General features: G+C 50.6%; 1 protein-coding gene across 2 annotated transcripts in view; it reads left to right on the top strand.

Annotated features, from left to right (window-relative positions):
* Positions 1–7,001: 7,001 nt before the first annotated feature.
* The window catches only part of LOC125727685 (xylosyltransferase 1-like), a 33,665-nt gene continuing 17,699 nt past the window's right edge, over positions 7,002–22,967 (top strand). The window contains exons 1-2 of one of the 2 annotated variants that reach the window (XM_049004563.1): positions 7,002–7,320; positions 22,333–22,834. In XM_049004563.1, the coding sequence (XP_048860520.1) occupies positions 7,057–7,320; positions 22,333–22,834 (766 nt within the window). In that variant the 5' untranslated portion in view covers positions 7,002–7,056. The other variant, XM_049004565.1, reaches the window with a different exon arrangement.

Below are 22,967 nucleotides of genomic sequence, written 5' to 3'. Positions count from 1 at the left end.
ACTCTCGAAAATCCCAGGGGCATTTTAAATAATGTAAAAGTATAATATTCTCGATAATCTCGGTGGTGTTATAATCTAAATAATCTCTTGAGTATTATACTCTCGAAAATCCCAGTGGCACTTTAAATAATGTAAAAGTATAATATTCTCAATAATCTAATAAAAAAAGAAAACATACACTAATCATACCAATACGAACACAGGAATATCTTCTCCAGTGTAGGGAAGTGTGATTCTGTATATGCAAATGTGCTATTGGTTAATAATTTGACCATTTAAGATCAAAAGAAGACAAAGCTGTGAAGCGAACCCCATTTTTAACGGTCTGCCGTTAAAATCTAAATAAAATCTAAAATCTAAATAATCTCTTGTATATAATACTCTAGATAACCCCGGTGGCATTATACTCTAAAAAATGCAGTAGTAAAGTAAAAATGACTGGCGTTACATTCTAAATAATTTCACAAGTATTATAGTCTCGATAATCTCAGAGGTGCTTTACTCTAAATAATGTAAGAGTATAATATTCTTGATAACCCTAGTTGTGTTATACTCTAAATAATCTCTAGAGTATTATATACACTTCGGGTGGAGTAGTGGCTCTGAGGCTAGGGATCTATGCCACCAGTTGGAAAGTCGCTGGTTTGAATCCCATGAATGCCAGGAGTGATCCTACTGCGTTGGGCCCTTGAGCAAGGCCCTTAACCTGTAATCGCTTCGTCCTGGGTATGACTTTTATCTACATCCAGCCCTGTAAGGAGGTCCTCCAACTTACAGGGAAAATTTGGGTGTTGGTAGCAGGATTGGTACTCCAGCCACCAGAAAAACCCTACTGTGGTGCTGAGGTGTCACCTGCTGCATGGCTACACTCTGGCTCTCATCCCTGAGGTGCTTTCTTGTGCGGTGGGTGCGGCAACGTGCTGTAATACCTGAGTATTATACTCTTGACAATCCCAGTGGTGCTATGCTCCTATTTCCTAATGCCGGTCTAAAGAAACAGCATTAATGACACACCTGTGTGGAAACCCCCCCACACCCCCATGGGTCACCAGCTGTGTGTTTGGAGAGCCCCCACCCCCCACCAGTTCAAAATGTTGGTGCACAGGAACCAGGCTTCAGAAGAAACTGCAAATAATGTGGGTGGGAACAATGCAGCATTCTTACAATGGAGGCGCTCAGAAATGCATCCAATCAGACGCTGATAAATAATCTTTTAAATTCCCAGACAGCTGAGTGGAGAAGGATAACAAGCGTTTATCCAGGCTGGAGATAATCAGAGGCTGCCAGCTCAGGCTCCTCAGGGACGGCGTCTGCTCCAAGCAGGCGTCCCGGGACAATGACACCGAGAAAGATCTGGAACATCAGCCCGGTCCACCTCCCACCACTATGCATCAGAGCCACTTAGCGTCAGACTCCCTCTGCCTTTATTTCTGAAAGAGCCCCATCAGATGCTGCTGGCCAGAGTGCGGTTTGGGTCCGAGTCGTCATCATGTTCCCTAATTAACATAGTGCTTGTCCCAGGTTTTCAGTATCATACTGGCTTCCCATCAAAGCATGCTGGGAAGATGTAACACAGGAGAAGCACACAGTCCCACTCAATCAGCTCCCTCCTTTACAGTCTGTGCAAGCTTCACCTCCCCATTTCCCCTGCCTCTCCTGTTCCCTCTCCTCCCTCATCACCTCCCCATTTCTACTACCTCTTACCCTCGTCTTCACCTCCCCATTTCCCATGCCTTCCTTACCTCCTCTCCTGCATTTTCACCTCCCTGTTTCCCCTGCCTCCTCTCCCCCTCTTCACCTCCCTGCTTCCCCTGGCCTCCTCTCCCCCCGCTTCACCTCCCTGCTTCCCCTAGCCTCCTCTCCTGCATCTTCACCTCCCTGCTTCCCTGAATCTTCTCCCCCCTCTTCACCTCGCTGCCCTCCTTTCCCCCCTCTTCACCTCCCTGCTTCCCCTGCCCTCCTCTCCCCTTCTTCACCTCCCTGCTTCCCTACCTCCTCTCCCCCTTCATCTCCCTGCTTCTCCTGCCTCACCCCCTCCTCTTCACCTCCCCATTCCCCTTGCCCCCCTGGCTTCCTTCCCTGCCCCTTGCCCTCCTTATTTCTTCTTCCCCCTCTTTACCTCATCGCTGCCTCCTCCTCTGAGCACAGCCAGCCTGGCTCTGTATCCTGACCTATCCCGACATGCTGTGGTCCCCCTGCGCTTAGTCTTAGCAGCAGCACATTAAGAAGAAGAAAACACTCTAAGTGACTGTGTTTGCTTGCATTACAGCGACCACCTGTTGTGGCATAATATTTTATCATCAAACTGCAGTTGGGGGAGGGGGGGGCTTTCTGCAGTTATCACAAAGCGATAAGAGAAGAACAGACAGCCCACCTGACTTCCTGTTACCATGCATGTTGGAGGCAGATGCATGCTTCATGAGACACGTGTGGTCCAGTGTGTCAAGTGATAAGGACAATAACAGTAACACTGGAGGTATTGATCTGTGCTTCCCAAATAACATGATAAATGGAGGAGCCTAATTACAGACACAGAGAGAAGGGAATATCACTCCCCCGAACATATAGTCCGTAGATCTGCCACTTACTGTATTTAAGTAGCACAGGAACCACAGTGCTGAATGTGCAACTTGTGTTTGTGATTTACTCGATTGGGAAGTGAGATATGGGGTGTATGTCCTCACCATCAGAGTATCTGGAGACATTTTGGCATTATGATCCATAATGCAATGTTTCCTCCAAGGCACTAGGGGGTGTAGTATGACACGCCTTCACCAGGGTGTGTTGACCCTAAAGGGGTTCAAGACTAAAACAAACCAAAGGGTCTAGAAAACCACACCCATGTGGGACGGGAGAGACAACAAACTGTCATCATGCCCCGTCTGTGGACAGTAAAGCAGACATTTACTAATTAACCCGTCAAGTGAAGCCCATCAGTGCCGATAGATGGCTGCGTGCTCGACTCAGCGTTTCAGCCAGGTTCCCAGAGCGGGTGCTTCATTTTCCCCGTCCCTGTGTAATGGGCAGCAGTGCTCCGGCTGTCTGCCTCCAAGGTAGGGAATCTGCAGCCAGAGCTCGGACGTTTTCGGCCTGAAAGAGGCGCAGCGTCGCATTATCAGCTAGCTGGGAGGTATCGCGACAATGCCCTGCTGCATGTCAATAACCTCCACGATTGGGTCTTTCAGTCAATTGCCGGTTTACTTCCGCAGAAGGGTTTCAGGTGGGTTTTTTCACCAAAATGGAACAGGCAAGCATCTCAGAGCCTCTGGCTTGGACCAGTTTCCGCCCGAATGCCTCTGGCATCACCATGACATCCTCGCCTCGCTGTGGTCCGTTCTGGCAGGAGTAGCACCCGGGGCCTGATCCGGGTCTGTCACAGCGGAGTCCCAGCACTGGAAGGATTCTCATATAAAGCCACCGGTGCCGGTGGGCCCGAATCATCACTGATCCCTTCTTCTCTTTATGCTGCAAGCTGCTCGGGGACATCGGCACCATTCGATGGAGGGGAGGGTGCCGTGGCGCTGAAGGGGGGGGCAGGCCAGTGTCTGAAATATGAAAAACAGTGCGACCCCGGCAGCTGTTTCCAGCTTAATAAAGCCTGCGTCACGAACAAAATGAACAAACAAAATGGGGGCCGTCCGAACCTCCCACGGCAATGATCTGTGTGAGAGCCGTGCGCTTCAGGGAGTTCTGTTTATACCGCAGTATGAGTGATTCATCAGTAAATGTCCCGCATAGCTCACGTTGCACTTGATCCTGACGGGGACGCTCTTCCAGGAGAGTGGGATCCTCTCCTGCTCCATCTTAATGATCGAGCTCCTCATCGCCAGATCCTCATTAGTATTGCCTTGATTGTTCAGACCCTGATCTCTCTCCCGAAAATTGTGCCCAGGCCACCGTGGGCATTTTTCACCTTCCCATCATGCATTTCTGTGGCCCCCTGCCAGCAGTCCCTGGAGACGGCTGCCCCGCTCTTGCATGCTATTGTTCATTCTCCGCGCGTGAACGCCATGTTGGCTAAAAGACCACAAGGCTGCCTCTCTTTTCAGTTTCTGTTCACGTCAGGCTCCGCGGACTGGCAGAAAAATAACTCTTTTTAGCGGCGGACTCTCCGCAGGTATTTCTGGAAGGTTCTGACGCCTTTGACCTTAGTCTGCCTGCTACAGCTGGAATTGATTTATTCAACTGTTAGACTTCTGTGGCAAGATAAGCTAGCCACGTTTTTTCCCTACTTTTCAAAGCAGAACTTCTGACTTTGTTGTATCTGCCTGAAGATTAATAGACCACAAGTTACCATAAGTAAGGCGATAAGCGCTGTGTTCAGTTCCTGTGTGTTGTGCTTCTTGTGGAGGGCTGCACTACGGCTGGTCTGTGGGGGACCTGGCCGTCCTTATGGGGATGCCATTGCAGGACAGCGGGTGTCCAGAAGCACCATCTGTCTCCAGATGCTGCTGCTAAATATGGCTTCGGCTAAATGCAGCCATCACTCAGTGTGGCTATTGCTTAATGTCATAAGTTAGTGTAGCTATCGCTTAACGTCCCCGCCATGCGGCTATCACTTAATGACATTGCTCTATAGCTATCACTTAACGTCATCACTCGATGTTGCCCTACGGCTATCACTTAAGGTTGTCGCTCTATGAGGCTAGCACTTAATGACGGCATTCTCTGACTGTCGCTTAACGTCATTAATCAGCGTGGCTATCGCTTAACATCATCGCTCAGTATGGCTACTGCTTAACGTCTTTGCCCTATGGCTATCACTTAATGTTGTTGCTCAGTGTGCCATCACTTAACATCATTGCTCTACTGTTATCACTTAACGTCACCACTCTGTGGCCATCACTTAATGTCATTATTCTGTGTCTGTGACTTAATGTTATTGCTCAGCAATAACACTGGCTAACAATATATGTAGCTCAGCTTGACTATCCCTTAATATCATCGCTCAGCATGGCTATCACTTAACATTTTTACTCCGCAGCTATTGCTTAACGTTTTAAGCTATTGTGACTATCAATTAACGTCATCACTCAGTGGGTATCGTTTAACGTCATCACTCAGCATGCCAATGGCTTAACATCATTACTGTGCGGTTATCGCGGAAACACATCGCTCAGTATGGCTAACTCCTCTCGGTTAATACCGTAACTCTGAGGCTATCGCTTAACCTCAGCGCTCTGTGGCTATAACCTAACGTCATCACTCGCCACTGCATTTATTTTAATGCTAGCAACATGGTAGCAACATAGGTCTGCAAACGACAGCCTGGAACTTTAGTTTTGATCGGTGGATCACTCACACAGGACGCATTAAGGCATTCATGCTTTATGGGTACTAACTTCTGTCAGTAGTACTTTAATGGCGTGACATTCCCCATTTTGTGTGGGAAAAAAAGCGATCCGTGCCTCTGTTACGTGAGTGATTGTCCTGGGGCGGGTAGGGATGGTCCCAGCTGCGTTCTTAACAGAAAGTTCCGCCTGAGATGCTAAGTATCTAGCTGCTGACATCTCTGACATTCAGCGCCTCCATGCAGCGTGGGGGTGTGTGTGCTTTAATAAAACATATGACAGTCTGTGCTAGATGATGTCCGCATAGCATGGCGGGATAAATGGTTTTCTCAGACAAGGCTCTTATCGCTCCGTGTCTTTCTCTGTCTCACACGCACTCCGGTCGCTTCTCCGAACATTTGCAGAGGTCTCCATACATCTGAGCGCTAGACTAACAGCCTTCACTTCACATTCTCACCTCTCATGCCGCCTGAGACAGCAATGTCAGTGTATTGCTCTTGACTGGGATACCGAAAAGCCCGCAAGTCCCCTTCCTCTCACGATCTCCAGTAACACCCAACATCACCTTGCAAGCCTCTGTTACCAGTATCAATAAAATTCCGGGGTCGTTTGCTGACTTGCGATTTTTCAGCGAAGCCCAACACATCTCTGATCGTGCCTCCGGGGCTCCCCTTTTATCCCACGACTGCCTCTCTAACAGGGTTTTGCTATCCAAAAAGTGAATGTTAACTCTGTATTTCCTTTCATTAACCAGAAAGACTGTTTCTCTTACGTGTTTTCCTTACCGAGCATCAGCATTGGCTAGTTTACAGTTCACTTACGAGCTCTTACACCACACATACCGCTGGCATGCAGTAAACAACAGCAGTAAAATGTAAAGCATTAATATTTAATACCGTGTGTGCAACGTTTCGCTGGCGCGATCGCATTACACGAATTTCTAAACCTAGTCTATAAACACCAGAACAAGTTGTGAAAAATAAAATGCTTAATAAAATGTGTAATTATATATGCTGCTGGATTCACATAATGATTTTATATACATCATTATTATAGACTTACGTATGATGAGTATAGTTTTCAAGTTGATTATGTATTTTCTAATAAATCGCAGACCGTGAGCAGTTATAAAAATCATCTTATTATATCGGATTTTTCCGTCGTGGCAAATAAGTTCATTTATATGCATCTGTCGAAACATGACACTGAGGATTTTACTGAATACTGAATTAAACCGGCTGGTAAAACGTCGATTTTATTTTAAGAGCTTGGGAAATGTGGATGGTCCCCGTTTTGTTCATGGAAGCTGCAGGGTGCTGTTGTCTTGGTGAGAAAAGGGGCACCCACGTGCTGTCATCACCTGGAGGCCTGAAAGGAAAAAGATCTGACGGATAAGTATTAAAATCAATCGGATAGTCGGCCTACGGTGTTCTTCTGATTTAGAGGAACCTCAAAAATTCCTTGTACTAATTCTTATTAGACTCATTAGCAATTCTAAAAGTATTCGCCTGTAAATTATTAACGACGTCTAATTTGTTTTTAGGAGTTAATCCGCATATTATTATATTGCTGATGAGCGCACAGTGCCGTGCGCTGCGCTAGTTTCGCCACAAGGGGGAGCAGCGGCACCAGTCGCTCCCCGTCCGCCGCTCCTCCCTCCCTCCCTCCCTCCCTCCCTCCCCGCATCTCCAGCAGACGCAGCAGCCCCCCGAAGCCGAGCGGCGGCACTCCGGCAGCGGCGTGTCCCGCAGCCCACAGCGCGAATATGGTCGGCGCTCCGTGCGCTCGCAGGCTGGCGCGGCGCTCCCGCTCCGCCCTGGCCGCGGCGCTCACCGTGCTGCTGCTGCTGCAGACCCTCGTTGTATGGAACTTCAGCAGCCTGGATCCGGGCGAGGACGGTGGTGACGGTGGTGACGGCGTGCCAGCGGACGGGAAAGGTGCCCTGCGCTCCGGCGGGTACCTTAAAAGCGGGCTCACGAAGCAGTACCGCCGACTCGGGAAGCGATCCGCTCGGCATGAGCAGCAGCCGGTAATAAGCTCAGCCGCCGCAGCACTCCCTGCGCTTTTAAAGCTGCTTATTTAATCTTCATCATTTTCAGTCCTCATGCACTGACTTATGCATCATTTTTATAACAAGTCGGCGCATCTGCGCAGCGCACATCTTAAGGTGAGTAAAAGCGCATCTAGACTGGCATCGCCTCAATCTACAGCCCGACTCGCGGGAGAGGTGATCGTCCAAGCCCCGGGTGCATGCTTGTGTGTTACCTTCCCCGGCTGCTGATGTGTCCCCAGGCATGTCCGAAGTATGAGGGGGACCTACCCCCCAAATACAGCACTGCTGGGGTGTCACCTTTTTCAGGTTTAACGTAAAGACACGTATAACCTGGTGAAATCACCATGTGGAGACGCTCCTGTTTCGTGTCAGCATGCTTCGGCGTAATTAGGTAATTTCCTAAGTTGTGCTGCGACACTGCGTTGGGTGTCAGTGTCCGGACCGGTCCGGGCGGGTGGGTGTCACTGGCCTCGCAGGGCGCTATATAGGCGGACCGGCTACGTGTTGATACCTGGGGCATCAGACGCGCCGTCTACGGCGGCGGTATGTTGCTGTAGGCTATAGCAATTAGAAAGTGGGATATTCTCTGTGCTTTGTCAGGAAATACAGTTATTTCCCATCCATTATTTGTATTATTCAAGGCAAAAGCGAGCCGAACTGATCTCGGTAATTCTGTACTGGCTGAAGGATTTTCCTGCAATTTTCTTATAAATATGCATAATATAAAATATGCATATAGATGGATTTGAAAGAAACGGTTATATAATTTAATTTAAATAATTTATAATTTAAAAAGTGTGATTTTGTTATAAATACGAATGATTTTATTGTTGAATGTGATGCACTTATTTGGACTGAAAAGCACACTGGACTGGGTTCAGTAACAAATGCGCGGCATTGTGTGTTATAATGCTTTATAGTGAATTTATCGACTGGCTGATATTCAGTAGGCGATTACGGGCAGTTCCTAGTAAACAGCCTTTAACACCACGCTGCATGAATTCCTCTCATTTTTTGCTGTTGATTAATTACCCGGACGCGGCAAATGAACCGTGATCTGTAATTGTTTAAACTTCGCGACAACGTCTCGCGCGGCCCCGTCCTCCTTTATTTCTGCGCGTTTGCAGTTCTGTCATCACCACATCAGTTTATTGTGTTCCCGGAAACAATAAGCTCAATTAATTCTCGATGTATATTGTGGCTTTTCTGGCCTTTTATTTTTCTGGTTTTAGCGCCTCGTTCTTATTTTTCAAGTTGCACTTCAAAAAAATGACGTGGTTTTCTGTTATGGACAGTCTCACTGTGTGCTCTGACATTTGCACTATCGGAGCAGCCTGCCGGAGAGCTGGGGTTCCTCGGATGGCGCTGGCTGGGATGCTGAGTTTACGGAGCGGATCGGATCCTGTCGTCTGGTCCAATCCACTCCCGTCTCCTCCATGGTTCAGATACCCGCATCATGGCAATTTCCGACCTGAGAGGACCGGTGGGGAGTGCCATCGAGCTTGCGACCCTCTCCCTGGCTCAACACACACAGAAATCTGCTTCTGTGGCTCAGTGTCTGCTGTCCCCGCTGTTTTTATCGCCTCCGTAAGGCTGTCACTCTGGACAGCTGAAGGGATTAAGGCCGGGGACCCATGGCCACGCGATTATGTCTACTCTTCCCTTTTCTGAGAAGCTGACAGAATTCACACGTGACTTTTCCCCGAGTTTTGCAGTCCGCGCACTTCAGGCGGTATGTAAACAGTGGTTTTTCAGGGTCTTTCTGAGGAAACAAGTGGGACTAATTGATTATAGAAGCTATTGATTTTCATCCTTGCATCTCCGGCCAGGACACCCCCGGCGCCGCGAGCCGAGCGGCCGAAAGGCGTGGGGCAGGACTTTGTGAAAAGGCAAACAAAATGTCGGTTCTGACTTGTATAATTCGTACCTTGGAGCGAGGGGCCCAGCTGTCCTGCTGTGTGCTTGTGCTCCGGGCTGCTCGCACGGCACGAATGTCAACAGAGGGGCCACGCCGCCCGAAAACGGCGCTTTAAGTGGATTTCGGTTATTTAAACAATGATGCTAAGTAACTTTTTATTTGCGAAAGATGGGCCGTGTTTTTCCACAGCAGCTGTTTTTAAGGCAGCTCTGTGCCGGGGGGCAGCAGGAAGGCGCTGGGTGGGGGGGGTGGGAGCAGGCCGTCCATGGGACAAACGTAGGACAGCTGAACTCGAAGAGACTCTGCATCATCCCCAACAGGCATGATATTGCCCCATGCCACATCCCTCCGTCTGGCCAGGAGAGCGGCGCCATAATCGGGGTCTGCCTCATGCTGCGGGGTTTGGCCCAACATCCTGCCGCAGTTCTGCCCCCTGGGGTCTTATTGGCCCTTTTCACCTGCACAGAAATACGCGAGGCTGGGAATGGACCATCTTTTGGAGTGACGCCTTGACTCCAGTGCCCTTCTGATTCTCTTTCTCTCTGTTTCTCTCTCTCCTTTTCACATCTCTCTCTCTTTTTCTCCCTTTCGCACCTCCCTCATTCTCTCTGATTCCCTCTTTTTTTACATTTCCCTCGTTCTCTCTCTGTTTCTCTTTTTCAAATCTCCTTCTTTCTCTCTCTTTTTTTCTTTCTTTTTCACGTCTCCCGGTCTCTCTTTCTCTCTCCCTTTTTCTCAACCCCCTCTTCCGCTCTCCCTTTTTTCCCCTCTATTCCTCCCTTACACCTCTCTCTTTCCCTGTCTCTCACGTTTCCCATCCTTCCCTTCTCACATTCCTACACCGTGGTCCAGTGTCCTTGCTGCTGGGGTCTGTTCTTGTCCAATCACGGTTCGGCGTCGGAAATTGGTGTGGACAGTGCGGTCAAGGAGGTGTCCCTTGAAGTATAGTAGGGGAGAACCCCTGCCCTGATAGCCCCCCCCCCCCCCGCTGTCCGTGAGCCACAATAACGCCTCATGCACAAGGTGTGTTGAATCTTTAAAGACCCAATAAATCACCATGAAAGCAATTAGAAGAGGGGGGCGGTGGACCAGGATGGTGGGGGTGAGTCTCGAGGGCAGGGCTTGCTTAGACAGAGCTGAATTCACTTTCACTAAAATCTGTATCGTACGGAATATCCTCTGTTCATACGATCTCATACTGATGACGTTAAGCACTGGCCCCCCGGGGCTCTGCCCAGTCCGGATTTGATTGAAGGTACCAGGTTCTCGGGTCAGTAACGGAAGGCCCACTTCCTTAGATCGTGAACCGCCCAGGTAACCTGAAGAGGGATCGATGTGCCAGGGCTCTGATCTGGGGTCTCAGCCCAGCGGCTCTAAAGTGGACGCAAATAGCACGGGCCCTTATATAATGTGTAATCATAAGGCAGGAGCCGGGCTGCGGAATCCGGACCCGCCGGCCTTTTCTTCCCCTTGATGTATATGTGATTCTATAAATGCGTGAGTAATTGGAGGGTGTGTCGCAAATAACACAGGGAATGAAGATGAGAGTGGAGGACGACTCCCAAGGGCCTTCCAAGATCCACAAGATCCAATGTCTTTGAGGTGGGGTCGGGTGGGGCTGCTCCAGAACACTCGGGATCTGGGGGGGGGGCTGTGATTTCCTGATGCCGGTCCGGCCAGGTCATTTATTTATGGATCCGAATGCCGCAATGCTCGTTCCTAATGGCCGCCACTTGGCTTCCCGACAACACGACGTCCGCACGGGTCGTCAGGGTCGTTATAATTGATTTTGGAGATAATTACGGCACTTCAGGATAATAGTGCCGCTCCCCGGCAGGTAGTGGCGGGTGGAGTGAACTTCAGAGGCGCTGCTGCGGCTGGCATGTGGACGTGCGATTCCGGGCAACGTCGGGGAATGGCAGCGCTGAAAATGGCTGCGTGTTAAGCTATGAAATCTGTGACCTCCAAGTGCTGGATTGGGCCTGCTTAAAATGTCACTTGGCGCCGGGAGAGGGGCGGGGGTCTATTGCTCGGTGAGATATATACGAGGGAGCCATTATCTTATTGAGTAATATGTTTGTTTTATGAGCAAAGGCAGGGAGGGCACCTGGAACTAATAGTGAAATGGATTTTGTGGAGCTTCTTTTGATCTTATCAGCTGTGTGTCTGGCCTGATTCTCCGTGTGTCAGGCTTGATGGAGATTCGCTGAAATATAGCATCCGCCCTTTTTGGGGCCACGTATGACGGAGAACGCGACTGTAATCCTCTGGAAATATTCGTTGATGTCATCGGAAGTTATGGCGCAATTTAAATCTCTCGGCAGATAACTGAAATTTGATTTAAAATCAGTCACACAGATCCGCATGCTGTTTGATCAGCCGCGCTATTTCGTTTTGTTAAATAAAAAAAAACGAAAAACGCAGCTTCTGGGTTTTAGAGATAATGGGATGGTTGCCACAATTCTGCTAGAAGACGGATTGTGAAACGTATGTGCGCGATCTGGGGACGGCGCCCCCATGTGGGGAGTTTCAGCTGCCCGTACTCTTGAGTCGTCTTCCAACCCATTTTAGTGCACTTCCTGTTTAACGCGAAAAACCCAACACCCCCCAAATCATGGGACACCTTGCCTGAGAATCCGGCCCCTGTTTGGTGCGTCTGGAACATCCCCAAACTGGTGGTCAGTTGAAATGTGTAATATCCGATATGGGACTTTAAACGACGGAGGAGGGGGAAATAACCGGCGGACCCACGGCGGTGACATGGCGACACGCTGTCGTCAGCGACGAGCGGAGACCCACCTGATGCAACCTCACGAAAGACGTCTGCTGGTGTGGGGAACGCAGCCCGTTCGCTCCCGCTCAGCTCGGAGCTCCTGCCATCCCGGCAGAGCGGAATCTCTGGAAGCCGGTTTGCGCAGGTCAAGCCTGAATGATGGAGGCTTAATTATTCTTACTGAAACACACATTTTCATGATGTCTTTCAGCGGCAGGGCGGCCTTTTGTTCCATGCCCGTTTCCATCCTGACCTCGACGTTGCGAGCGCTCACTACCCACGACCGACGCCCATTTAAACATGCTGTGCTTCCCTCTGCCTTTTTGAAAATGAACGGGAATCCGTCCCGACCTCCCTCCGAGTCACATGGCCTCCATTTCAACCAGACAGCACCGTTTGGTTCTTCTCTGACCCACACATATTTATTGAGCCGCTTCGGAGGTTACAGTCTTCTTTTAGTGTCATCCTGTTTCTTGACTGCCTCCAGCCTGTAGGGGGTGCTAATGTGAAAGCCTCTCCTGCAACAGTAATCCCTGGTTCGTCCCAGAAGATGAAAGCCAATGTTCCCAGTGATCAAATATTTGGAAAAAAAAGATCCTGTAATATTGTCTAAACGATAGAGTATCACCAATACCGGTTGAGCGCTATCATAGTATTTATAGCCAGCCTGAATTCAATAAAAATAAGAATAAACCCCAGAGAGTTGCCATTCTTGTGGAAGGCGACCCTGTCCGGTCTGTTTTGATGAGACACTAGGGGGCGTACCTGCGGCTTGCAGGCTTGGCTCTACTTTTCACACCATGACCTGTAGGGACAGTATTGAAGCCGTTCATCTTGATTTGGCTGTTATGTAACAGGTGAGCCGAACAAGTGCTTATTGATTTGTTTATCTTTTCTCTGGTTTCGGGGGGGGGTGGGGTGGTATTATTTCTGTGCAGCTGGGGACCTTCATCCTACACCCATCAGCAGTGAATTAAGGATCCACCCTGCTCCCCCCGTAAGCAGTGGTGACTGGTTCTGTAGTTGCGGTCCCTTACTGACTGACTAGAGGATCCGCATTATCCATTCAGTGTTTGGTCCATTATTTTCAGTTTCAGTTTGGACTGACTGGAACCTCGGCTTGGCCTTGTGCATTGTGCTGTGTGTCCCGCACGCACCATTCTCTATGGTCAGTAAACCGTACACAGCTGGGCCGTGAACACTCCCCCTTCCCCAGACTGCCCTTGATGAGAGCCATCCTGAAAACGGACCCCCGGCTCGAGTTAAAATGTGTGTGGTGCCGCCGTCACAATGTGTGACTAAAAGCCTCTGTTAGCAGAAGCTGGCCGTGCCGTGTGGCTACCTCTGTGCCCCCACTGGCCGCATCGCCCGGACCGCTTCCCCTGAGTGACCCCTGTCACATCCTAACATCAGGAAGGTGATTGCGATACGCTTCCTCTCCTCTCCTGACCTCTGAGGCGTACGAGGTCGGTAAATCAAACCAGTTTAATGCATCAACTGAAATTTAGCCTTTTGCCGGCCTGTGGCTGATTAAATATCGCCAAGTTTCATGCTAAGAAGAGCCATCGCTAAACAAAAACGAGCGGGCCTTTAGCACAAGGGTGAAATCTGTTCAAAGACTCATTGACTAAGACTCACCTGGGATGCTCACCTTGTATTTGGAGTCTGTACTACATCTTCTGTCCAATTTCATGCTAGGCACCAGCTGGTAATAGTGGAGGGGGGGGTGGGGGAGTAGTTATCATCATAGCTCCATACTGGACAATCAGCGGATGCCCGAGGACACTTCTTATCAATGGCTTCATCATGAGTGAACACCGCAGCCCTAGATCGTTACGGTAATTAGAGGCCCGGCGAACCAGCTTCTTGTCAGTAAGCTCCCAGGTAAACGTCTTACATTAGGGCAGGGCTGTGCAGCAAGCTCATTCCCTTCAAGTGCTCATTCCGACTAAACTGGCAGTTGTCGAGAATCCTTAGAGTCGAGTGGATCGTTGGTAGCTTGGCCTGGTGCTGCCAGTAGGTTCGAGAACCACGACTGTTTCTAGACGCCCCTTTGGATCCTGGAGGGACAGCCATTATATCTGGAAACAGTGTTTGGATTGTGCCAGTAAAGCTGCAAGCTGGGCAAGTTGCTCCAGACCAAAGTGTTTTCTCAACAAATAAATAATGAAAACAAAGGCTTGTCGTCCTCTTAACCTTTACTGTGTACTACACAGTGACAGATCTGAATAGCAGATGGAATTCCATTCCGCTCTCGGCCGACTCCTACCCAACCGAAATAAAGATGGCTAGCCATACTGGCTTGTAGTTTGTAGCTCTTTTTCTGCTCCACCATTGTTTGCTTGCTCCTCGAAAGGTGTGTCCTCCTGTTTTAAACTCATCCACGTCCATTCTCTCGCTCCCGTTCCCTGAGGTCATCAGCGGTCCTGGCATCTGTGGACTCTCAGCCGCCCGGCACTCGACTGAGCTCATCATTCCCCTTGTCGAGCTAATTCAGCACTCCGTCACACACCGTTAGGCGTTAAAGAGGACCGGGGAAACCTGAACACTCTTAAGGCCCCCCTCCAGGGCATCCATGTGGTCCAAGGCTTGAATTCACCGTACGGTCTGTTTCCTGCCATGGTCATTTTGAGAAGCCGCATTTGAATGGCTGCAGGAGGAGTGAAAGATTGCGGGTTTGGTCCACAGAGCCAAATTTGGAACTTAGGCCAGTGGTCGCGCCGCCACAATCGGTACTCTCACTGTGAACCGATGGATCTGAGCGTGCCATTGATTCCCACTAGGTGATTGGTTCAATGCCAGACGAGGCTTACGACTCCCTGAATCTTTGGCTTCGTTTGGCCTAGTCTGATAAGAGGATTCCAGTGAGGATTCCAGTGAGGATTCCAGTGCAGGCCGCATGTCACTGTCACACGGGAGCCGTGTTGTTAGGTCAGGAGCGTCCGTCTCCTCAGGAAATCCAGATGCAGTCCTGCCCCCACCCGCGCAACCTTGGGGGTGGCAGTAATTGCTTATGGCTGTATTCCACCACTGGACTTGAACTGACCATGTACAGGTAAAGGTGTCCCCGTTAGCATCTAAGACGATGATTTTCATGGTCGTAAGAGAACATAAAAAAAAAATAATAATTATGTCACTCAACCCATCTGTGGAATCTTCTACCGTCATGTGAATTGTCCGCGCATCAGGTGTTAATCTTATTTCATGACCAAAGCCCTTCCACAGAAGAGAGTCTATACATCCTTAACATAACTGTAATGAGTTTTTTGGATCTGTGGAAGACACAAGGTCAATATAAGATGTGGCTTCTAGTTCACAGGGTTGGTTATGGCCAGATGTTCAGAAACAAGTTGCTGAAATGGTCTGTTGGAGAAAAAAACGTAAGTAAGTCACACCTGTCTTCTGCGAAAAGATGGTCCTTCCTGTTTGCGCCACCTAGAGCACTGCAGTGAGGAGGAGCTTCACTGGGATGATATGTACTTGCCGTTTTAAGGTAGGACTGAGTAGTTGGCTGGCTAGATAGAGTAGCTGAGGAACATTCCCTGGTTGACGTTCTGGAACGGTTCTCTTTACCATTAGAAAGTATGCAAATCTAAATCATGCAGTGATGAAGATCCTTTAGAGCAAGTAACCAGACTGTAGATTGCAGATGAATCAAGGTTCTTCCTTCCCATTACACCTTGAGAGGTTCCTGACGTATCTACAGGAGGGAACCAATTAGGCGCTCCGATCCGATCCTTGTTCTTCCCTCAATGCCTGTCGTCCCTTTCCCGTAGCAGCTGGAAAACCAGCCCAGAACAGAGTAAGCCTGTCCATATTTCCAGTGGGATCAGGGAGAGCTCAAAACCTTCTGGGTCACCGTGGGGGAATTGTGCGTAATTGCATGGTGTGATTAACGGATATGATCCTGTGCTCCCTCTTTCGAGGTGTCCTCACCGCCAGCTTGTACTGGGAATCACACGCCTGGAAAATGACAGGAATGGATTTAAACGAGCTGTACGGGGTGAAATGTCAAGCACGTGGCTGGCTGGAACAGGATGTATGTTCCGAAAGTGGGAGATTAATGGGTGGTTTTCCACGAGGCTGAACGCAGTCGCCGTAATTAAGTTTGAAAGTCGAGCTCGCTGCCGGCAATCTGTTTTATTTGGACAGGTGCCGGAGTACACCATGGTCAAACCCGTCTTGGACCAGAGCAAGCGAATGGGAATCCGTGGGTGTCGTTCGTGCACGCACGCACACGCTAACACACACACACACACACGTATGCGTGTTCAGCACTCAGGCCGACAAATTACAAGGAAGGCCTCTGTGACACTGCCTGGCCCCTCTGAAAAGATCCCATTGAGGCAAAACCATACTTCTGCAGTCAGAGCTGTGGTGCAGAGGCCCCTCTGAGTGGGTGGTGTGTGTCTGGGCGGGGGCGTGGTCACCGTGAGAGTGCCAGAGCCACACCTCCTTCCAGAACCACGCCTCTACATTCCTTCTCTCTCTCACGAGGACATTTCTGTGCTCCCAGCAATCAGCAACCACACTGGCAATACCAACTATGTGTTAGGACTGCCTGTATTCAGTGACACGCACTGCTGTTACCTCTGGAGATGCCTCTGACCCAGTGTGAAAAGTAGGTCCGCTATGCGTGTTCTTAGCATGTGCATAAAATGGGGGACTGGAAGGCCTACATACATGTTGCATTTCGGCATTTAAAATGTGCCACAGCGACAGCAAGGTGGCTGCCGTACGGTCACCGGCTCACTGTTACTGCCCCCCTCCCCTTGTTTTCTGCACGCTTCTGTCTGCCCGTAGCTAAAGGGGCTACAAATGGCCCCCGATGTTCTCCTGCTGGAAGTCCCGCGTCACCGTTCCGGGGTCACACGTTCACGGCTGCCTCCGGTTCCTCGTTAACAAGGCGACGAAAGCCCCCCTGGAACCTTCCGCACTGAAATAGCCACTAATTAGGGTTTGTGTACGTTTGGGTTGGTGTATCTGTGGAGCGAGACCAGCTGCTCTTACGGCAGACGACACAGGGGGGCTTTGACCAGACACCCCCGGGCCATGTGGGCATGGAGAGTTGCGGGGGGAGGCGCAACGTAGGAGGCGGACAGAAGAGGTATGGAGACATATATCAGTGTCGTGTACAAGCTACCAACACACAGACACGCACACACAGATGCACACGCGGCTTGGATGGGGGGGTGTGGGGGGAGGTACATTTTCCATGATGATCTGGGATCGCTTCTACACATGTTGGTTTTCCCTCTAATTAAGTGCTGCTTCATCTGTTCCTTCCACCTTCCTTCACGCTTGGCCTGTCTCCTCAGGTGATTTTACTTGTCGTGCTAATTAATGCCCAAGACACAGAGCTTTCCATCAGTAAATGAGAGGGTTAACTAAGGCCGGGGGGGTGCTGTGCGAGTGTAGCTGCCCCTCGTCCGCTACAGTTTGGGAGTGCGGCCTGGAAATTATAGCGCCTGCTTCCAGGTCAGGTGACCTCCAACCGCCTCTCATTTGCCATCCTTCCGTGAGAGGTTTGCGCGATCACAAGTAGCGGTTGAATCGCGGTAATAAGGAGCTGGAATCCCGGGACAGACACATCTGTTGTACCTTTGAGTCTGCTTTTTATTCCAAATTCAGCATGATTGTGTGGAAGCACCCATACGGAAATGTAAACGAGGACATTCTCTCAGATATGATAATACTGACTTTGCCCTCGAAATGGGGGGGGCATGCTCACCCACTCGAGGTCCGATTCTTCTACATACACACACTGTGGACGCCACGCCGGTGGCAATCAGATGTCTGCCAAGAGGTGAACAAAAACCAAACCAGACATGGCATCAACTCGGTAGTGTGGTTATGAGAGACGTACTTAGAAAGGCTGAAACTGAAACGGAGGAGGTTATGTAAATATCAGGCGGCGGAATCATTAGCAGGTGACACCGCTGGGGTAGATGAGAGCTGCTTTCCTCCTACAGGACGTGAAAGCGGGGAGAAATCGAAGAACTTCCCTGGAACTTTCCTGGAACTTTCCTGGAACTTTCCTGGAACTTTCCTGCCACGAGGGAAATGGCTTCATGCCAAAGTTAATCTGTTTAACCTGCTCTTCTTAGATGGTCGGGGGAAAATGCGTTTGTTTGTTTAATTTGCTCTTCGTTTGACTGGGACTCGGGAGGAAATGCTGTTAATCTGAAAACAGGGGTGGGGCAAACGCGAAGCCGGTGGGGGGGCGCTCTCCCCTCACATTCTGGCTGGGTCTCCCAGTGTCCCGTCATTCCAGTGACAGTTTTGTGCCAGGGGTGACTAATGTTGTGTGGTGGGACGGCGGCTGGTTCCTGCGGTAACTTTAATTGGTATATGAGGCGCTCGGCAAGGGCAGGTCCGGGAGGGTGGAGCAGCGATGCCGAGGCTGAATGGGTGGAGCTGCAAATGGAGGTCATGATGACACGTTTAGAGCTTGGTACACGTCTCTCGGGTCACGCCGTTAATAATCAGCTGCCTGTGAGCTCGGAGTGCAGACGAGCCAGTTAGCGAAGTCTGCGATTAGCCACGGTTTTAGTCTGCGCTGGTATGACACCCTCTTCGCACCCTGCTTAGCTCTGTGGCTTAGTGACCAGGTCCAGAAGGTTGTGGGTTCAAACCCTGTGCCCAACAGAGTAATGGTATCACAAGGCCTTTACTCTCAGCTGCTTCAGGGCCATTGGCTGACTCCGCTGTCCGACCTCAAGCTATCCTCTCTCTGATCACTGATCGTCCCTCAGCTTCTGCCAGATAAATAAAATGTAACGGGAAGCCGACAGGAAGTACTCAGAACCTGGACCTGGTCGCTGCGTTTCCTTCCATGCCAGGATTTTGCTCCATGTTCTTATGCGCCCCCCCCGCAGCGTCGGACCTGCAAACACCTGTGACAGATCCCGCAGGGTGTAGCCAAGGACCTCTCCCATTGGCTACCTCCTTGCCCTTGGATAAATTACAGGCCTGATTGTGTGCCCATCAGACTCTGCTACCTTGCTATTAGCAGCCACAGAGTAGATTAGAGCCCCAGCGACGAAGTGGTGATTCCGTTTGTGAAGGGAGGGGCCTCTCTTTAATGCTAGCCTGCAGTGCGTGGTTTGGCGTGGCCCTTATCCTCATTACAAGGCCGGCAGACTGAGCCGTCCTACTGCCAGGCCATGTTTTCTCAGCTGTCGGTGCCTCGGACAAGCTTGGCTCTTACATCACTTCCTGTTCACCCATTTCCTGTGCTCCTGCAGTGGCTGGGAGCGTCATCAGCAGTATCTGTGGCTAATCTGTGGCTCATTACACTAATGAGAAAAGTGACCGGCAGTGTATGGTAGTCCGACTCGACAAGCAAGTCTTTTGGGATGTCGAATGGTGGGAGATGGCAGTGGTGAGGAAGGGGGCACTTTATACAGCTAACGTGGGGTGATACCTGCATTATTATGGGATGTTGGCTATTATTGATGGGTATTAGGATGTAATCATACTCTCTGTCCATGTAACTTTATTCTGGGTATCAGTTATAAATAGCTGCCCCGTCCCCTGTGAACTTGGAGCAGTTTTAACAATCTGAAGAAACCTTCCCCGGTTCTGATGCTCGCTGGCCCGGTTCCATTGCTGGGGGGGGGGGGGTGTTTTCAGTTTAACCCCCCCAAGCCCCAATTGACACGGATGCATTTGCCAGCTGGCCCACCAGCTGTCTGCCTGGCCGGGATTGGCCCCCACCGTCTCCGGGGCGGGAGGAGCAAGGACATCCCAAAAAAACGACAAAACACTGATCTTGTCTTTCCCAGATAATCGAAGGCTTTCTGCCTCAGTCATACATCGAAATGCGCCATAAATGAACAGAAACGTGTTAAGGGGCAATTTCAGGAGGGCGTGATTAGGTTAGACTAATACAGCCGGCGCAGACAGACTCTAAACGCAGACGTCATATTGATGTGCAACCAATTTGCTTGAAGCTTGCAAAGTGAAAGAGGGGCACTTTAAAATGGACAAAACACACTTTTCACTGTTAGCGAGATGTTTATGTACAGTGGTAAAGGTAACCTTGCTGGGGGCCCCGGGGCCCAACCTATGATCTCTTTGATCTGACAGTGGTTTCACAGGGGAGTGACAAAGGAGGATTATGGCAGCGCCCTTGGTTAAATCTAGACTTCACCCTTGTCCTCACAGCAGTATGAGGAGCGGCTGTGTAGCGGCTGTGTAGCGGCTGTGTAGCGGCTGTGTAGATAGCCCTGCTAGGACTCCTTGTCTGATGCTTGATGGAGATGTGAAGCTATGGAAGTCGAGGTGCTTGAAGAGAAATCATCACAAACTGAGTTAACCTTCCGCACTTGCAGCAGCTCCCAATCCAAACGGCTAATTTCATCACAGCCCCTCGACAAATCGGGCTCCCAAGCTCCATGCGGAGAACCCGGTAAAGCATGAGTGAAATTTGCATCCTCCAGCTCTGCTGAGATGCCTCCCGGGTGCCTGCCACAGCCTTCCACTCGCGCAGCTGGCCTGCTATACACCTAATTGACCGGGCTCTATCTGCGGTGACTTTTACGGTTTACCATGGTAAGTTAAGTGCAGGCATCCTTGCGGCATAGGGAGAATTTACCCGGGAGATTTTACTCATTGATCAGATGGGGCGTCACCAAAAGAGTGTGTGAGGGCTACAGTCTGAGTCTGAAGAGGGCCAAGAGCAGTAAGAAGTGTGTGTGCCTGAGCTTTTACAGGGTTTATACTGGCTGCCATGCCCTGCCCACTTTTCACCTGTACTTTTAAAGGCAACAAGCAGAATAAACCAAATCTGCCTGGGATGGGGGTGGTTGATGTACGGATGGAGTACGGCACCCAGTCTGCAGCAGACTGGTGGCCCACGTCCCAGTGCACCCTGGGAAAACTGTCACTCCCTGTGAAAAGGCGATCGATTGTCTGCTCCCTGGTGGTTGGCACTCGCTGCTGGCTGTGCCTTAAGCGATTAATTACAGGCCCCCATAATTCCCCTCCCCACCTTCTTACCCCCCTGTAATGTGCAGCTGACAGGGGACCAAAGTCTGCTGGAAAAAGATGACCAGGGAAAGAGAAAAGTGTGTTTGTGTGCGAGTGTATCTATTAAGTCTGGAGATAAATATCGTTTTTTGGAATATGCCCTTCATCTTCCAGGCTTGGATTGTGTGTGTCCCCACACACACCCCCCCCCCCTCAACATGGGCCCCATTCGATGTTTTGTGTGCTCTCTGTCGCCACCGGAGTGAGAAGGTCACTCGAATAGCAGTGACTCATGGGCCCCTGTTATCTTCTCTGCTATCTTACACAAACTAATCAAAATCATTTTTTCCCTCCGGCGGGTGGGGCGGAGGGGGGGTACCATTGCGATTTCCCTGCCTCGCTGCTCACCAGCATGCTCGAGGTTTCCGAGGACAAACTTGTAGGACAGAGAGGTAGGAAAGAACAGAGCCCCTCTCGATCCTCCCCATCCGATGGTCTGAGGTGCTCTGGGGTTGGGGGGCTGTTGGACAAGCGAGGTGGGGGTGGCATGGTCAGACGGAGCACTGAGCGAGCAGTGCTAGTTCCTCTGACACACAGAGAACGGCCCGTCCGTCGGAGGCGAGGTCTGTATCCCAGTGCGTGTCTTATTTACTCACTGTAGTGTGTGAGGAAACCCTTTTATCCCCAGCAAATTACTCACTTTACTCTCTTAGCCGCATTAAATGCAGGAAATGCGGCGGCGCAGTCGCAGGATTAAACAACTGGCCCAGTGACAGCAGTTTGCTTTTTGGATTTGAACCTGCAACCCTTTGGCTAAAAGCCCGATCCTGACCGTTGAGAACCCCCCCCCCCCCCAGCTTGGTGTGCTACACTAATACCCCTCTCTCGCCTCGTGGGATGACCCGGTAGTTCTTTATGCTACATTACTTCTGGTCTCTCCTGTCCCACGTGATGCATGCCTGTCTGGTTCCTCCTGACCTCACCCGTCCTCTATGCCAGTAGCAAACCACTTCTTCTGCGTCTCTCGTGTCCCTCCTCCTCCTCTGACTCCTCTCGCCTCTGGTGCCGGCTTGGAGCTCATACAGACATGGTCTACTGGCTCGCCGGGTTCACGCCTCTGTCTGCAGATGATTTGCTGTTCAAGGACACGAGCAGAGGGCGTCTGAGATGGTGGTGCTGTTGAAGCCAGGGTTACCCTTCCCGGCGGCCTGGCATGGGCATAGCTCTCGCTCTCTCTCTCTCTCTCTCTCTCTCGGCTGGATGAACTGGCCCGTAGGCTCTCACGTCACACTAACTTGCTTCTGCTCTGTTGTTGCCCATGCAGGTTGGGTACCGACCTCATCGGCCCAAGGAGAAGGTGCGGGTGGACAGCAACAACGAGAACTCAGTGCCCAAAGACTTTGAGAGCATTGATCACAGTAACTTCGAGGGCCGCTCCCAGCCCCAGCGACAGACCCCCGGCAAAGAGAGGCTGAGGGTCGCCCAGGAGAGTCGTTTGGTGAGGTTGAGAAAGAGCTCCAATGAAGCCCTGCAAGAAGGTGCTGTGGCACAGCAGGGATGGAACCACTCAAACACACAAGGTGGGCCCTGGGACTCCCGGCCCCATCAGCAGCACGCATACCCCCTCAGCCGGGAAGCCTTCACCGATGTCCCCGAGGTCCGCTACGATCACCCCCCTAAGTGTGAGATCAGCGGCAAGGAGGCCATCTCAGCCCTGTCTCGCGCCAAGACCAAAGCGTGCCGGCAGCAGATCGCTGAGGTCTACTGCCGACACAAAGAGCGCCAGCTCATGCCGGAGCGGGTGACTCGATACTGCCCCCTAGAGGGTAAGTCCTCTTGTTGCATCTAGACCGTACGCAAGCTTGGTCACGCCACAGGTCGTCTGAGTGAACCGCCAATATTAGCTTAGCGGTGTGTTTGTAAATGCTGGGGATGGTGATCATTTCTACCAGTAAATGG

Source organism: Brienomyrus brachyistius, unplaced genomic scaffold, assembly GCF_023856365.1.
Source record: "Brienomyrus brachyistius isolate T26 unplaced genomic scaffold, BBRACH_0.4 scaffold110, whole genome shotgun sequence".
NCBI lineage: Eukaryota > Metazoa > Chordata > Actinopteri > Osteoglossiformes > Mormyridae > Brienomyrus > Brienomyrus brachyistius.
This window is presented reverse-complemented; position numbering and strand designations above follow the sequence as displayed.